Source organism: Protopterus annectens, chromosome 15.part0 (genome assembly GCF_019279795.1).
Source record: "Protopterus annectens isolate FY-2018-M chromosome 15.part0, PAN1.0, whole genome shotgun sequence".
Classification (NCBI taxonomy): Eukaryota; Metazoa; Chordata; order Ceratodontiformes; family Protopteridae; genus Protopterus; species Protopterus annectens.
In genome coordinates this window covers 627,644,913-627,664,178 of record NC_056749.1, presented here as the reverse complement: position 1 = coordinate 627,664,178, position 19,266 = coordinate 627,644,913, and the positions used below count along the sequence as shown (strand labels likewise).

The 19,266-nt window shown below is 40.6% G+C and overlaps 1 protein-coding gene across 1 annotated transcript in view; it reads right to left on the bottom strand.

Moving 5' to 3' along the window:
• LRCH2 (leucine rich repeats and calponin homology domain containing 2) overlaps positions 1-12,918 on the bottom strand; it is a 2,522,829-nt gene extending 2,509,911 nt beyond the window's left edge. Inside the window, exon 1 of the mRNA XM_044057297.1 lies at positions 12,636-12,918. Coding sequence (XP_043913232.1) covers positions 12,636-12,861 — 226 coding nt within the window. The 5' untranslated portion in view covers positions 12,862-12,918. The remainder of the gene's footprint in view (positions 1-12,635) is intronic.
• Positions 12,919-19,266: the final 6,348 nt, after the last annotated feature.

Here is a 19,266-nt window from a genome sequence, read left to right as displayed (position 1 = left end):
AATCAGGGACAGTGCCAGATATACATTGCTCTTCAATGAAGTAAATAAACATGACTTCCCCTGCTTCTGTTTGATGACAACCACCACTGATCTGGTATGGTGGTACCAATGTTGCACTACTTATTGCTATTTACTGAAATAAGTACAAAAAAAAAAGAAGTTGTGTCTTACCATAACGTTCCATCCGTGTTGTAGATCTTTGTTCATTCATTACTATTAGGACCTCGGTTCCGTCCTTGGAACCAATACGGCCATTTCCAAGCTTGCACCAGCCAAAAACTCTCGGCTAAGACCTACCCATAATGCCCCTCTCCTAGTTACTCCAGATGGAGTTTGCCCGCCCCTACAATAGACAGAGTAATAGAAAAAAATAGTAGAAGGCTTTGTCTGAGCAAATACCCTAACCAGGAGTTCTAAAGTCCACCAGGAGTCCAGGCAGGGGGAAGGAGGGTAGGAAGTAATGAATGAACAAAGATCTACACCACAGATGGAACGTTACGCTAAAACATAACTTCTTTATCTGATGTTGTAAATATTTGTTCATTAATTACTATTAGGACAGAGTCCCCAGCTACTTGAGTCCTGGGTGGCCCCAAGGAAGGATATTCCTGAGCACCATAGAATCAAAATATGCTTGTCCCCTGGAGGCCAAATCCAATTTGTAATGAGAGATAAAGGTATGAGGTCTTGCCCAAGTGGCTACTGTGCAGATGATATCCAAAGAGGCTCTGGAATGAAAAGCTACAGTAGTAGCCATAGATCTGGTAGAATGAGCCTTTATTCTGGAAGGTAAGGATAGCTTATTCTGTTGGTAGATAAAAGTAATGATGTTTCTAAGCCAGAAGGATAAAGTGACTTTGGAAACAGGTTTACCCAATCTGGGTCCTGTAAAGGCCACAAAACAATCTATTTTCCTGAAAGATTTAGTCCTGTCCAAATAATGAAGCTGCTGATGCACATCAAGTGTGTGCAAAAGGTACTCCCGTCTATTAGAATGCTGAGGGAAGAAAACCGGCAGGTCAACAGATTGTTTAATGGAAACTCCACAAATGACCTTAGGCAAGAAAGAAGGGTCAGTACGAAGGGACACCCTATCCGTGTGGAAGAGTAAGTAAGGTCTCTTGACAATCAAGGCCTGCAGCTCAGATACTCTTCCCGCGGAGGTAAGTGCTACTAGAAGTAAGGTTTTCCATGACAAAAATTTGAAATCATATGAATCAAAGGGCTCGAAAGGAGGACCTGAGAGAGACTGAAGCACCAAAGTCAAGTGCCAGGGTTCTAAGGGCAGCTTGACCGGAGGTTTAACATGAAATACTCCTTTCAAAAAAAAGTCTTGCATAGGCGGTGTGACATAATCGAAGAATTATCAAGTCCATTATGAAAACTGGCGATAGCTGCTAAATGTACAGTGATCATTGAAGCTGAGGCTCCTGCATTAAGAGTAGTCCGGTATTGTAGGATCTTTTGAATAGGCATACAGAAAGGGTCAAAGTTCTGATCTTTGGCCCAAATAGAGAACCTAGTCCATTTACTAGAATGAACTTTCCTGGTGGAAGGTTTGTGTGAAGCCAGAAGAATTTCACAAACAGGAGATGAGATGTCAGGCAGCCTGACAATCATTGGAAGTGGAGGAACCAAGCTGTGAGCTTGAGACTGTGGAGGTTCGGATGAATCAGTCCCCGAAGATGAGATAACAGGTCTTGGGAATGATTCAGGATCCACGAGCTGTGAATCAGATGAGGCCATAGGGGAAAATGAGGATCACTTTGCTTCTCAACCTCTGAGCTTTCTGGAGAAATTGTGGAATGATGTAAATGGGGGAAAGGCATACAGAAGACGTGGGGGCCAATCGTGCATTAGAGCATCCCTTGGAGGTTCCCCCTGATTGGGGGGGGGGAGGGAATCAGGGCAAGGCAGCTTCTGCATTTGTAGTTTAGGGTGGAAGCAAACAGATCGCAGCAAGGCTTCCCCCAGCCTTGGAAGATCCAATCCGCTGTTACAGGGTTCAGGTACCACTCATGAGGCATCAGTATGTTCCTGCTCAGATTGTCCGCAATAAGGTTGGAACGCCCGGGAATGTGCGTTGCTATAAGAAAGCGGTTGGAAGCTATCTTCCAGTGCCAAAGCCTCATGGCTTCCTGACACAGGGGGTAAGACCTGGCTCTGCCTTGCTTGTTGATATACCAGACGACTGACATGTTGTCTGACTGAACTGCAATGGTCCCAGAAGGTAGGGATGCATGGAACACTTGCAACGCTAAGAGAACTGCCCTCAGTTCCAGGACATTTATGTGCAAATTGGCCTCCATGGGGGAGCAGGTGCCTTGGACAGTCTTTTTCCTGGAAATGCCCCCCCCCCCCCCCCACTAACAGGAAAGCATCTGTGGTCACTATGGCCATGGGCTGGGGAAGACAGAATGTTCGACTCCAAAGATTCGTTTGTGGCTTCTTCCACCATAGCATTTCTTCTTTGCAACGGTTTGTAAGACGTATCATGTGGTCGAGTGGGTGAGTTAGAAACACCATTGTGCGGAAAGAAGCCACTGCAGGATTCTCATGTGCAATCTCGCCAGTGGTACTAAAGTAATGGCAGCTGCCATGGAGCCCAAGAATTGCAGTACAAGATGTGGTAGTACATAGGTCTGAGGAAGAAGGTCCTGGACTTGGGTGTCTTATTTTTGAGAGCCTGTGAGAGGGGAGAGAAGCTTGACAGGATGTTGCGTCGAAGACCGCTCCAATAAATTACAGTGTCTTCATTGGGGACATTTGAGATTTGTCCTTGTTGACTGTAATCCCCAAGCGGAGAGCGAGACCTTGAGTGTAAGAGAGGATGCGGACTAGGAGATGCTGGTCAGAGCGGTAAGGAGCCAATCGTCTAGATAGGGAAACATCTGGAATCCTTGTAGTCGAAGATAAGCTACCACAATTGCCATACATTTGAACAGTGGGGGCTGTCGAGAGACTGAATGGCAGTGCCCCGAACTGGTAGCGATTGGCTCCCAGCCACAAGTTGAGAAACCTCCGGGAGCAGTGATCCATCTTTATGTATTAGTACACATCCTAGAGGTCTATACAGCACATTCAGTTGTCCCTCCATAGGAAGGGAAGAATGGACTGTACCGTGACCATCCGGAATTTTTGAGGTTTGATAAATTTGTTCAACAGGCTGAGATCCAGGATTGGTCTCCAGTCCCCTGTCTTTTTTGGCACTAAAAAGAACCTCGAGTAAAACCTGGATCCTGTCTGGTCTGGTGGGACTGGTTGGATGAATTTTTCTCAGCAGCTTTTCTATTTCTAAGGCTGCTAATTCCCTCTGACTGGGTGGTACATCGGGGATTTGTTTTATGGGTCATGGAATTGAATCGAAAGGTATTTGGTAGCCTCTGGGTATTATTCTCTACACCGAAACATCAGTAGTAATAAGATGCCAGGCTGGTAAGTGCAGAGAAAACACGACCCCCGACTGCTTCCAGAAGAAAGCAATCCGGCCGCTGCTCAGGAGCGCTGGTAGGGTCTGCCGGAGAAAGAATCTCTAGCTCCCTGGTTACGTGGACCCCCTCTACCCTGAAAGGGGTGTCTTCCATACAAGTTGTCCCCTCTGCCCCAGGGAGGGATTGTTCACCATGAGTGTCACGAAAAGATCCTTGGGATTTCTTGAACCACATTTTTCCTCCTTTCTGGTTCCTGGAGTAGGACATCTGGAGGTTGGAAAAGCGTATGCCCACAGCAGACAAGGTCTTTCCGTCTTTCTCACTATGTGCAAGTGGGTCTCGTACTTTGGGTCCAAAAAGTGCAAATTCGTCAATAGGTGCATTGACAAAGGAAGATTTAAAGGGGTCGCAGACCACCGCATCCAAACATTATGTCTCATGACAATGCCTGATGCGGCAGCTCGAGCTGCCTCCTCGGTGGTGTAAGATATCAAACGCATCGAGGAGTTCGAGATGGATTCAAGGGTAGCTAGCTGTGAGGCGATAGTATCATGCACCTCATCAGGCAGTACCCCCACCAAAGAGGAAGACATTCTGGAAATTAGGTCTCTTTGTAGGCAAGTAAAGTGTGCCAGATAGATCAGCGACCGAATGGCAAAGGTCGCTGAAGCATAGGTCCGCTTCCCTAGTCTGTGCATGGTCCGGGACTCCCTGTTTGGAGAATGGACAGTGGAACAATCTTCTGCCAGTTCCCTGTTGGTGGCCGCCGACACAACCATAGAATCAACCGTCAACTGCTTGGACCAGTGGGGCTGGTCTTCAGGTGTAGATAAAATTTTGTCTGGCCTCTGGGGACAGGTTCTACGTTGTCCGAGCCTTCCAAGCATGCTGCACAATGTGTTTAACAAGATTATCTACTGGTCTGCCAAGGACAAGATACTCTCAAACTTGTGACCCTTTTTTGGGGCAGAGGTTTAGTCCCTTTCTAGAAAGACCTGATTCTCCTTCAGCAGCCTCCTTTAGACCCACTAGGAATTTTTCTGAATAAGATCTATTGCCGGTTGTGGACCAGCTGCTGACAACTAGGGGATTGCCCATTCCAGCTAGACCTTCTGTCCCTCTTTGCTCAGAATCTTTTACTATATCTTCCCCTTTTATCCTCTTCCGGCCTCTACCCAGACCCCAGAGATCCCAGTACCAATGTCCACTCCAGTGCATACGGTCTCGGATCAGAAAATATAGTAAAAGATTCTGAGCAAAGAGGGACAGAAGGTCTAGCTGGAATGGGCAATCCCCTAGTTCCCAGCAGCTGGTCCACAACCCGCAATAGATCTTATTCAGAAAAATTCCTAGTGGGTCTAGGGAAGCAGACTTATGCTTCAACGACCTTTGCCATTCGGTCGCTGATCTGGCACACTTTACTTGCCTACAAAGAGACCTAATTTTCAAAATGTCTAGCCACCTAGCCTTGAATCCATCTCGAACGCCTCGATGCGTTTGATATCTTACACCACCGAGTAGGCAGCTCGAGCTGCCGCATCAGGCATTGTCATGAGACATAATGCTTGGATGCGGTGGTCTGCGACCCCTTTAAATCTTCCTTCATCAATGCACCTGTTGGCAAATTTGCACTCTGAGAGAAGTTTATTTTTACATTCTGCTAGTGTACGAGTACTAAAACTAGCACAAATGTCACAGTCAGCTTTAATATGATCCACACTGTCGACAGGGAAAAAACTGCTGGAGCCGACTGGGATCTCTGGGATCTGGGTAGAAGCTGGAAGAGGATAAACAGGGGAAGATATAGTAAAAGATTCCGAGCAAAGAGGGACAGAAGGTCTAGCTGGAATGGGCAATCCCCTAGTTGCCAGCAGCTGGTCCACAACCCGCAATAGATCTTATTCAGAAAAATTCCTAGTGGGTCTAAAGGAGGCTGCTGAAGGAGAATCAAGTTTTTCTAGAAAGGGACTAAACCTCCGCCCCAAAAAAGGGTCACAAGTTGGAGAGTATCTTGTCCTTGGCAGATATTCGAGTTTTGGAGTTGATGAAACTGTTGGCACTGTGGCCGGGGATGGTACCGAAGCAGGTACAGTCATCGGAGCCAATGTCGGGTCCAAGGACGGCACCAAAGTCAGTGGTGCCGAGGTTGGAACCGAAATAGGGTTGAATATCATGGACAACACCAAGGGAGAAGATACAGAGCCTGGTACCAAAGAAGTCTGCACCAAGGGCTCTGGCGAAGCACGGAGCAGACTCTGTTCCGTACCTGACGGAAATGCAGGAACTGAGCGACTCCATTTTTCCTTATGCTTTTTGGTCTTTGGAGGGGGTGAGACCTCCGACCCAGATAGAGCCTCCGAAAAAGGTGTCTTGATTAAACCTTTTAAAATAAGTTTATTTTTACATTCTGCTAGTGTACGAATACTAAAACTAGCACAAATGTCACAGTCAGCTTTAATATGATCCACACCCAAACAATAGACAACGAGTATGTGCATCAGAGTTCGGCATCTTACACCCACACATGTCACACTGTTTAAACCCCAACTTAGCTTTGTCTGACATAGTAAGGCAACAAGGCTATCCTATAGAAAAAGCAAAATAAGGGAGAGAAAAAGGCAAGAGAATACCAACGATGGTATTTAAAAAATACCACAAGCGGTAAGGAAAGGCCCGTCAAAGGCAGGAGAGATGGACAGTACCAATAATGGTAGTAATTAAATTACCAAGGAAAAGGGTAGGGAATAGAAGGTTAAAGGCGACAGTGACAAAAGGCTAAATTGACTAAAAAATAAATAACTTTGAAGAGAAAGTCTTAAAAATAACAAATTTTCTACTTAGCTTTGTGAGAGATGGTTAGCACGTCTGATTAGGAACGCGGCAAACGAGATCTGGAGCAACTAGGAGAGGGGCATTATGGATAGGTCTTAGCTGAGAGTTTTTTTGCTGGCGCGAGCTTGGAAACGGCCATATCAGTTCAGAGGACGGAACAGAGGTCCTACTAGTAATTAATGAACAAAGATTTACAACATCAGTTCTAGTATTGCTATGGCTTGTGTAGGTGTGTGTTTGTATCAAAAATTATCACAGATTTTTTTTATCTGTGCACACACCCAATAATGACGGGAAAACATACATTATTCTTCTGGGTATCAGTAAAAAAATGCAACAAACCAGTAAATATATTTCAAAAGCAAGGTGTAAAATGTATCACAGAATATTCAGATACACACATGTTCTAGGAATGTGGTGGGCCGCACACTTCAGACTGTATAAATGGATACAGGGGGCCCTTAAACATTTCTGACTGTGTCCGGGCCCAACAAAAGCTGTTGCTGTTTGGGGAAAAAGGAAAATAAAAATAATGTACTAATTTTCTGATCACACTCTTTAACCTGAACAGGGATGAGACACAACAATAGCAGCCTCTGCTCTCAAATGTACCCATTCTAAAAACTGTTCAAATGTGTGCATTTGGAAAATTGCTGTAAGTTGTCTGGGCGGGGGGCTGAGGATTGTGTGGTGATTAATTTTCATCACAGTCAAACCTTAGAGGTTTGCACAGAAGGTCATTATAGTGTGTGTTCGGATTGAGGATAGAGTGATCACTGTTTTTTTTTTCTCAAAGACCTCCCAGGTGTGCAATGAAGGTCATTTTCGATTTTGTAGGGGTAGTGCACTGTGTAGGAGCAACAACGTAGAATACATTCCTGTAATTATTATTTTTTTCACTTTCCTCACAAATCACACATCAGACATGTATACTGGTGGCTGCCTTTAGCAGTTAGGGGTGAGGAGGCATGCTGTGTGTGTATATTTATATATATATATATATATATATATATATATAAATAAATATATATATATATATATATATATATATATATATATATATATATATATATATACACACACATACATACATACATATACACACACACACACTATAAATATACATACGTATATCAGCAGTCACCTGAAAAATACATGATTACGGCAATTTGAACCTGCGCTTTCATCCCAGTCTAACAACAGACAGATACATAAGCAGTGACCATCTTTGTGTGTGTGTGTGTGGGGGGGGGGGGGGACTAGGGAGGTAGGCAGTATTCCTAGATAGGACTAGTGTATCCTCGCAATTGCCTTGTTTATTGTGAGCTACTATTTCGTTAGTTTTGAATATTAAGCATCGAGAACAGTACGCGTCTTCCTTGAAAGAAAAAAAAACAAAAACTTAAAAATGCACTTCAGACCATGTAGATATTTATGGCTTCGTGAAAAAGCTAGAGAGTAAAAATGTGAGAAAGGAAGAAAAAAATAATGTGCATGGTATTGGGAGTCCAAGATGGGAGAAAAAGCGAGATCTTCACTGAATGATGCGTGTTTGTGAGGGGGGGGGGGGGTGCTGAAAGAGTAAGCAGTGCCTAGGGTGCAATTTCACCCAAGTCCAGTCCTGTACATAATGTAGCATTATTGCAACTAAATGCCAGTAACTGTAAATGTTCTTTTGCGAAGTGGGCCAACATAGTTTGGTACACAGGCCTGCTGTAAAGTAAGGACATTGCTCTATAGGTCAGTCTGTGTGTACTACTCCTAAAAGTCTGCAGCATGAATTAAAAGGATGATTAGGAGGGGTTGCAGTGAGTGGGTGATACTTACAGTGGAAGTGTCTAGGGGACCCCCAACTTGACACTTGTTGGGGCACCCTAAAATGCTAACACCAGTCCTGACTGTAGTTTCTCATTTTCGCAAACAAAAGGAGTTAAACTTAACCTGCATATTTTAATAGGTATGAATCTGTTCTCTCCCTTTGCAACAGCTTCTTATGACCCCCCCCCCCCCCCCACACACACACACACACACACAAATCTGGTCCAACCTTTTCAATCCCAACAGATATGCACAACATTTCTACTCCATTCTCTCATTTCACAAGTAATATCACAGCAGCTACAGTTAGGTGTTCACATACAAAATGACCAGCTTCTTCTTTTACGATTTTAAATGTTACCCATTCAGAGACTTTATTTACTTGTGAACTGTGCAATTTATGAAACTGAAGGACCTTCAAAGGTGAAGCAGTTCCTCCATACTTCTACTGAAATAAGGCCAGCCTAAAGTGTTTCTCTCTGCCTCCAATACATCTCTACTAGTACAAAGTTGCAAGAAAGTAATGTGGCTTAAGACCGTCTTGAATGGTGACATATTTCTCTTTTGTTTCCATTCCTAGTAGGTCTGCTTAGACAGTCCACATTTTAGCATATCCAGGTACCAATCATATTTTATAATTTCAATATGAACATTAGCTTTTCCATTAAATGGGAGCAGTATCAATGCATCAGTCTTGTTTACTGTACTTTATAGTCAACTTAATTAGGTTCCTTCACCTGTTCTACCAAGTTTCAAAGTGCCTTGCAATTTTATAAATACATATATAAATGTATGATGCATCTCATGTATTGTATGCACACACACACACACACACACAAATGTACACTATGCACACCCACAAATTACAGTTTTGCTATCCAACAACTGAAATAAGAATTGGTACAAGTTCCACATATGCTGCCATCTTATGATCCCTTCTCTGACCTGTAATTATGCAACAGACCACACGACTTTACTGCTGTGTTTCCCACTTAGTACCATCTTGCCACCCTGTCTCATAGCGATTCAATTTATCAACTTTATTAAATCATCACTTAAGATATAGACAAAAGTATTTTAACAGAACAGAAAAGCCATACCAACATGTTTCCAATTACATATAAAAAAGAACATATGCAAATTGCAGCCTCATGATAAATTGTATTATGTTTAGTCAATATTTTGTGTTATATACTCTATATACCTGTAACCACGTTTTAGCTAATACTGTTTTAGTTATGATTAATGTAGTCGATCTCATATATGTACTTCTGTAGATATGTACTGTAAATGAACTTTGGAGCTCATCTCCCTGGGCCTCTACTGAAAATGGACATATATCCATCTAGACTAGCCCGGTCAACAAATGTAAAATAAAATAAATATCTACCATCAGTCCAACATCACAAACTGCTCAATTCCTGCCTTCCCTTAAACCACACTCCTCCTCCTGATTATTATGCATTTATTGTTCCCACAATTTTCATTTACTTTTATGTAATTTTTTTTCTTCCATTTCCTGAAGATCCCATTTTAGTTCTTGTATCTCAGTTACAATATTCAATACTTCAAATCCAGTTAGTTCAGACTAAGATTTTCATTTGCTAGTAATAGTTTTTTTGTCAGCCACCAGAATTAAACTTAGCAAGGCTTTACTACGGCTAGGAACTTCAGATCCAGTGTCCCAGCTCAAAAGAATAATTTCCTTAGTTACACCCATTTGCTCACCCAAGATTTCTGACAGAGTACTCTGCAGAGAATTTTTAAAATCTGCCAACTCACTGAACTCCCAAAACTACTACTACTTCTTTTGGCTGCTCCCATTAGGTGTCGCCACAACAGATCAACTGTTTCCATTTCTTCCTGTCCTCTGAATCTTGCTCTGTCACACCAACCACCTGCATGTCCTCTCTCACCAGATCCATAAACCTTATCTTAGGCCATCGTCTTTTCCCGTTATCTGGCAGCTTCATTTTTAGCATCTTTTTCCCAATATACTCTGCATCCCTCCTCGGCACATGTCCAAACCAATGTAATCTTGCCTCTCTGGCTTTGTCTCCAAATCTTCCAACCTGGGCTGACCCTCTAATATACTTATTTCTAATCCTGTCAATCCTCGTCACACCCAGTGCAAATCTTAACATCTTCAACTCTGCCAAGTCAAGCTCTGACTCCTGCCTTTTTGTCAATGCCACTGTTTCCAACCCATATAACACAGCTGGTCTTCACTACCCTCTTGTAGACCTTCCCTTTCACTCTTACTGGTACTCGTCTGTCACAAATCACTCCTGACACTCTTCTCCACCCACTCCATCTTGCCTGTACTCTCTTCTTTACCTCTCTTACACACTCAATTACTCTGAACTGTTGATCCCAAGTATTTAAACTCATCCATCTTCGCCACATCTACTCCCTGCATCCTCACCATTCCTCTATCCTCCCTCTCATTCACACACAAATATTCTGTCTTATTCCTGCTGACCTTCATTTCTCTTCTCTCTAGAGCATATCACTTAACTCCCAAAACATATGTTCCCAATTACCTCTTTCTTCTCCAGCACACCTCCTACATTTGCCATCTATTGGAGAAAAAAGTCTGCTTGGTGGAAAACAAATACCTGCACACACTTCCAAGCAAAATTCTAAATCTTCTGGACTGTGTTGCACACTGGGAGTCATTTGTATATCCTCTCATTATTGCCTTGTAAACTGCTTACCCAATTTCTCTTTCAAGTCTTTCCTATCCCCTCTGATGGATACCTATAATTACTGTGCAATGTTTTATATGCCTTACTAAATTATCCCTTTTTTTTTTTTTTTTTTTTTTTTTTTTTTTTAACAGAAGCTTCTGCTCTAGCTTCAATTAAAACTCTACCAGAGCAGATCTTTCTCTAAGAGACTCTCCTTTTCCTCTTTACTTACACTCTGATACCAATCCTTGATAAGGAAGGCAGTCTCTAGCCTGTAGTCCAAACATCTTCTTGTTCTCACACCATTGTATTACCTTTTCCTCTCTAGTTATTTGCTCCCAATAATACTGGTTCAACTTTTATCCAAAATGACAATTAAAACCAAAAAAAAAAACAAAAAAAAAAAAAACCTCAAAGCATCCTTTGACATTCTCACTCATAACTCTCAATTTATTTATTCAAGAATCCTAGACAAAAGCCAAAAATAAGGGAATGATGACTCAAAATCAAAGAAAATGTTTTTAATACAAATCTAATTCACTTAAATTAATAGAACAGGTTTTGTACCACCATGTATTTTATAAACAATAAAAAGTATGACACACTAAGATCTGGCTAGGTTAACTGAAATATTCAGTGATTTACCAAATAATCAAAAATTATAGGAGGGACAAGGCAAACATATGAAGCAATATCAAGAATGTGATACGTACAACTTCCCTCAATCATACCCTCACACACTAACATCTCTAAGAAATAACACCTAAAGTTCTGGCTAGAAGGCATAATACTGCAGTACCTTTTGCATGCACATGTAACATCTGTAACAAAGAAAGAGCATGAACACCCAAAAGAGGTGGGAAGCAACAACCAACGCAACAACAACACAAAGAAATTAAAAATGAGAATATTATACAGTTAATTCAACATCACAGTACTTAAAAGATTTCTCAAATACATAATGATCCTTCCTGTTAATGAGGTGGGGGTACACAATGTAGCACTGCTAAAATAACAGAACTTGCAGTTTAAAAGTAGTGAGTGGTCACTCCCACTGATGCTTGATAAACCACACTTATAGAAAAAATTGACACTGAAAACCTTACACCAAGTCACTGAAACTCTCTCTAATATCCACATTACGAACAGTAATTTTCTCCATTTTAAATATCAGTGTCCAGTACTGAGCAATTTGTTAGTGTGGCCCTGGCCTGAAACCCTTTTCTACATTTTCGGACTCGTTAAACGGCAGAAAAAAAACCCACATAGGTGTCATGAAAGTAATTTAACAACCATTTTTTGGAAACCAAAAAGATTACTGCATGCACGTTTATGGTTTTAGTCCATTAACCCTCTCGTATATAATTTATATGAAATACACAATCATTCCAAATGGCACGTCCTTGCACTTTACCAAAACACATCTGTAATTCCCAGATCTGGGAACTGGCACAGAACATAAATTTAGTTCCACCACAGCAGAAAAATCAGTGTGACATCTCTACATCGTTAAGACAGCGAAGCATGACAACACACAATTCTGAAGAGCAGCACACAGAATGCCACCACTCCAACACACACTTAACATAACGAGAATTTGCCTGTAAAATATTATTTCTCAAAATGAGGAAGTAGGCGTAGCAGAAACTGACCAGCTCTGATTTTTGACAGTGCACTTATGACAAAATGTGGTACAAACAGAAAGAAACAGGCGCATAAACTGAATGAAACGCCCATTTAAAAAATAACCAAGATTCAACAACAATTCTGCAAGACCGGGACCTTTTATCTTTTATGCACTGCTGTTGTTCCCCGACAAATTCACAGCCTGGTTACCCCCAAGCCTCTATCGAAAGAACCCCACCTGCTTGTGTCGTATCTGTCAGGTCGTAACCGTTCCCAGGGAAATCGCGCAGCTTTCTACCGCTTAGGTTCAATACACCTGTACTGACAGCCTCCTCCAACGCCCGGTCCAGACTACGGGCTGTATGATGATGAACAGTCCCTGTGTTATAATGTGGTCCATTAGGATACAGATGAGAAGGATGTACTGGTCCTCCACCTCCTCCTCCTCCCTGACTCGCCGCCATTTCTGCGAGAACTGCACTGACAACAATAACACTAAGCAATCCATCCAATATCACACGCATGCGCATCCTGCAGCCAAGCTAGAGGTGGAACCATCGGAGCAACTCAACCGCCCATAAATTTGTGAAAGAGGTGGAGTCGTAAGTGGCAAGCGCTGCTCGCAGATAACGGGTTTTCGCTTATTTTCACGTTAGTTAGGTTGCTCTCGTTTGTGGTGAATATGTTTATATTCGCAGGACAATGGTATACCTATATGCCAGGTTTACTTATAAGCCGCTGCTAAAGAATAGCACATCACAGCAGGTATAATTGTTTTTTTATTCAATGTATTCACTTAACATCAATATTATGCATTTAAGCTTAATTCAGCTATGCAAATCCCAGTTTCCAGTGAAGACTGGTTGAAAAAACTTCAACAGGTAGACATACTTCAGGGGAATTAGTGATGTCCATTTTTTACAAGGATACAAAATATAAGATGAAGACTACGTGGCACGCTGTTTAAAATATTGTTTGGAATCAGAATGTTCGTATAATAACTAGCACACTGAAAAATTACAATAAAACTTCATTCAGTCATTTCCCGTACTCGCTTATCCTATGACCAGTACTCAATGGGTTTTTAATTTTATTTATTATTTTGAGAGATAACAGGGTAAATAAACTGGTCCCACGACTTTTCAGTGACAGCCAGCGGAAGGCAAATGACAAAAGTAAATAATTTTAAAGTCATAATTCCAAACAAGTGTTAAATGAAATTCAGACAGTGCAGCTAACAAAAAATTATGTACAGCATCCTCAGGTGAGGCTAAACAAAAGCTAGGCATCAAAAAAGCATGGGACCGTAAATGGATATACTGCTCCTTTATTTTTATTTTATTTATACATTTGTTCAAACCAGGGTGAGGATTTATTTATTGGCAATGGCCATGGATCATCACTACACTAGAATACCTAACCAATATACCACCTTCTGTTACTCTTCCTAAAGGAGGCTAGGGTGCTCCCCAAAAAAGTATACTTTTTAAATTATTTGGAAAGAGAGGTGATGGAGTCTTTAATATATACACTTGCTATCTGGAGCTGTGAACATTGGCTCCTGGTGATTTGGTCATTGCTGATGTGATAACCAACAGGCTTTGATTCCAATGCAGATAGATGTTTGGGGATGCTCTTTCCCTCTTAATCCCACCTTAAACTGGCAATTCTGGCAGAAAAGTTGGTGGAATACACTTGATAAATAATAACAATATTAGCATTATAGATGTATTTTACTTCAGAAAAATGCATGTTAATTCACATTATCTTATTCTGTCCACTTCTCAACATATTAGTGCTAACATTTTAAAATGCTCTCCTTTTTGTCTTTGATTATTGCTAGATTTGTCCCTGATTCTGGAGGCAAGCAGTTTAGAGCTATGTGGGAATGTGTGTCCCAGAGCACAAACACTCAGTCCAATAGGGCCCCACTTGCACAGAGGGCCCCACAGTAGGCGCTGACAGGATCATTATGTTTGCTATGGCCTACAAGACTTGCCTAAGAGAAAGTACAGTAAAGTGGAAATTATTGTACTACTTGTCGTCTTGCTTCTGCTAGGTCTTCTGGCATCCTGGAGCTTTCCATGATCTGATGACACCCCCCCAGCTGTAAATTGAGGAACAAAACGAAAAGTCTTTTGGTTCTTAATGATACAAAAAAAGTCCTCTCATACTTGAGGACCAACAGTTAAAAAAGTCCTTTCTCTTCTTTAAACTATAGTAAAAGTGTTTGCTTCAAATGTAACATACAAGTTTGACAAGCAGTTTGCTATAACTAAATGCAACACAGAGAGCAATGAACTATTCAACCCTGACCGAAAATGAACTACAGGCATTCATTTATGGATGCTGGTAATGCACTACACCACACAAGGAGTGCTGAGGTACTTTGGTAAATGCAATGTGAACATTCAGAATCTGAACGATGGTACTTAAGATTGCTCCCCCTGACATCTTATACCTATGGCAGTTGCCCCTAAGATTGCTCCCTGACATCTTGCAACTACAGCAGCTGCCCCCTTGGCTATGCCTATGCTTCTTTTATATTATGAGTCTTGTTAGTGCAACAAACTACATTTCCTGTCATGAACTTCACTAGTATCTAGTTTAATATTACTAATACTGCAGATTTGTGCCAGTTACATGACGCAAAGTATTAGCTACTCAAACTGCCATAGTAGTCAGTTGCTTTTGCTGAGTACTAGAACAGATTTGAGGTTGGGTTAATCATGTGGTTTTGTGTATTGCTCCATTTACTGCCACAGAAGAAAATACTGGGCTTAGCTTGAAAACTGACTGTGGTACTGTGTTTTCCTTTGCTTCTGTTGCTGACAAGGGGTATGTAATTAGTTGCTAATGAATATATTTATAAAAATAACTGTGGAATAGTTAGCCTCACCAAGTATGAAAACAAATTCTAGTAAGCACAAAGAAAAAGTGAATAGATACTGTGATGTGAGATAAAGTCTGACCATCAGGACTTGTAACATGTTACCAATTCAAGACTTGTGACAGAATGCTATCAGTACAATGATGCGTGCTGCTGTTGCAGACAGGATCAAAACTTACAATCCACTCTGAAAACCAAATTGGTACTCTGCTACAATGAAATTGCCAGATTTGCTGCTAATCAGCCTTATAACTCTCACTCTACAAACTTTAAACTGTCTTGAGTTTTCATATCATCTTCTGCTCTCTCAATTTTTCCTTACTCATTCCATACTTAATAAACCTACATCCTGACTGGCTGTCTCATCCATCATCACTTTTTATACCCCCAACCACTCTCTCGGTAGCGCTGACCAATTTCTCTCGGAAATCTACAAACCTAAAATATCCATGGGCTATAGCCGGCCCTGGCCTGGAACAAAATTCCTTTAGCTATAAGATGCATCCCAAATAGTCACAAATTTAAAAAAATCACTAAGAGAAAGACTCCTTAACACCTGGCTCTTTTCCTGCCTTAACCTTGCCTAGTATCTAAGCAATACATTTCTGCTCCTTCCCCAACTCTGCCTAGTATTTCAGTACTCCATGTCTCAACCCTGCCTAGTATCTCAACAATCTACTTCTTCTCCTGCCCCAGTTCTACCTTGTATTTCAGTAATCCACATCTCAACCCTGCCTACATTTGCCAATAACCCTATTCTCTTCCCCCTCCTGCAACTTACCTACTTACCACCCCTCTTTCTATTTCCTCATTTCCACTTTCTACCCTATCCTGCTGGCTTCATTCTTCCTATTCATTCTTCTTACCTTGTCTCCCCTTCTGCTATTTACACCCACTCATATACTGTTCATCTTCCTACTCCTGCTTTCTCTACTACCCTTCACCTGTTTTTCCCCTTTCTATATTCTTCCTCAAATAATATATCCAATCTAATTTGCCTCTGTTTACACTTTTTTTCACCTAATTTTCTGAGGCTAGAAGTCTATTTATGTAAGTAAACTCTGTCTGCCGCAACCTACTTTGTGTTTTACAATTATTTAATGTGTCATGTTTTATTTTCTGGCTATCTGATGCAAACATTTAACTCTGTTTTTGTTAACTTCATGTGTTATTTTATTTTTTTCTGTACTTTATATTAATTTCTTGTGTTTGGGGCTTTTTTCCCCAGGCCTTTGCTGAAAAAGGGCACTAGTCCAGTCAGACTTTTCCCAATTAACAAATGTCAGTAAATAAATAAATAAATTATCCCAGAGAAGTTATATATAAGATGTAGATGTTGAGTAGAGGGAGGTAGAGATGTACAGAAAAAAAATATTCTAATTTACATAAAGATGAAAAACAGTAACAGAAACCAGTTTGACCCTTAAAAGCACTGTAGGGATAACATAGTTTCAGAGTCACATGCAAAATAAAGATGAAGACAAGTAGAAACTTAAATATAGAAAATGGTTGGATTGAACTTTGAAGGAATTTTGAATGGAAGTATCTAAATCATACAGGCAATTACTGTGGCCAGTAGGAGACATGAAAGGTGATCTCTGGCTAACAGTGATGTGATAGTTACTCATTGTGCTCTGGACTTCCACAAAGTTCTATGTAGAGCTGATGAGGGCATTTGCCATACAATAATGGGGTCCTTGATAACTACAGATACCCCCACAACAGTTATCAGTGGGTCTAAAGGTATGAGAGATGATGAACCAAGGTATACAGAGAATACTCTTAAGTAAAATTAAGCTAAATCTTTGTAATCACTTAGCTATAGCTGTGCTCAAGTATTAGGATATCCTTAAGTTCAGGTACATTTTTGTTTAGTTAATACAATATGTGGGAGAGAGTACAAGTCTGCCTGTAGACTGTAAGGAAAATGACATTAGCGAAGGTAAAGGGTAGTACAAAACAGAGCTGAAAATAAACAGGAAAGATGAAAAAATAGACTCCTATCTATATAACTTGTGTCTCAAAGCAGAATATGTAATTGGCAAAAGTGGAAGTTTAAGTGTAGAATTTTGCTTCCAGTGGACAGAGTAAAGGAGAGGGGAAAGGATATAAGGTGTAGATATAAGGGCTCAAATAAGAATCACAGCTACATAAGATAGTCTAAATGAAAATGAAGAACACAGGAGGCTAAATGAACAACAAAAAAAGCTATGCCCAAAAAGATAGGGGAGATTCAGTACTGGAGATTAACATAAGAGGAAATTATCCAAGAAGGAGATAGAAGAGGAAATTGGTGAAAGGGCTGTATGTGAGACATGAAGAAGATAGGGAAAAGCTATGAAGATTAAAAATATGAAAAAAGTATAGACAATAAATATACAGAGTTTAATACCTAACGAGAGGAAGCTTGTGTGTGAGAGAATAATTTAAACAGTATTCCTGAATGATTTGTGCTAGATGACACAAGGCTTACTCAATGAGGTGCAGAAAAGAGCAGGAGGAAGGGCAGAATGAAGGAAATGGAGTGGTACAATTGTGGTTATAAGAAATAAAAATAGATGGTTGATAACGTGATGATGTAAATAGTCAGGGGAAAGAAACAGCAGATGTAAGAGGGGGAAGGAACATAGTGCGCTCTCTCAAATTTCCTTACAACTCATCCCTACTTTTACATCTAACCCTCCACCTTCCTTCAACACAAAAAAAACCCCAAATATACATACATATATATATATATATATATATATATATATATATATGTATGTATATATACACCATCAAATATTTATTGTATTACTTTCCTTACTGATTTAAGTCTTAAAATAAATTTCTAATTAGTATTATAAACGGATCTAAACTACTATTGTATTTACTTCTTTTTTTTTTGCTCTACCACTATAGTATCTCATGTAAGAATCCACTGAAATAACTGGTACAGTTCTATATATGTTTGTGTTCTATTTATTTTGTTAAACATTTCTGAATAGCATTGTTGGAGCTTTTTTCCCCTCAGGCCTTCAATGAAAATGGGATCCTGACCCAGTCAAACTTTCCTGGTTACCAAATCTCAATAAATAAATAAATAATGCATTTAGATTGATAGGTTCATGCATATCAAATGAAAAAAAAATAGGATGTATGAAGAGTTATAGAATCCTACTGATTTATGAAGAGAATGGCTATGTGGTGTAGTGACTTGGATTTCCAATTTATATATAAAAAGGGGAAAAAGCACAGTGATAAAAAATAATTACTCAAGAAGGAAAAGTCTCCAACTCGTTGATGGAAGGATAAAGCACTATGATCCAGCTGAACTTCAGAGGTTCATAGGTAATTACTAGGCTAGTGACCCTAAGGGGCCTTTTTAAGCCTAGCCATGCTTCCCAAAGGTTATCATCAAACCTGTTACCTTGTGAAAATAAGGTAAATATTTTAACCATTATGTCAAGGTATTGGAATTTAGAGAAGGAGGGCATGGACCAAAAGGAATATGAGGCAAAGACTGCTTCCATCTTCTAGTGGGAGATTTGAGGGGCACATGCCTGGAATGTGTACTTTCTTTAGAATCCACTACAAGACAACAGTGATCACCAGAGGTACCTCACTTTCATGAGGGCAGAGCTATAGTGAGACTACCTGTCATGAGTGTAGGAGACACATCCACTGCATATGCTGGTTGCATGCCAGCACTGTGGTATGTTGAGAGCATGCACAGGGGAACTGGAAGAGCCAGAATGTAAAAACCCCAATTCCCAGAGAAAAATTATAGCATCACTTCTGCTCAACCCTCACCCCCTAAAAAATGAATGGGCTATAGGACTCTTGTTTCTGTGCAAACAAATAGGATGAGCATGGTGGGAGGGAGGCTTGTTAGTTATTGCAGACTGAGATTTAAAAATAAAAAAAAAAAATAAAGAGGGAATAGTTAAGATCAGTTTGAAAGAAGAAGAGAAGACATTCGCAGGCAATGTGAATACAG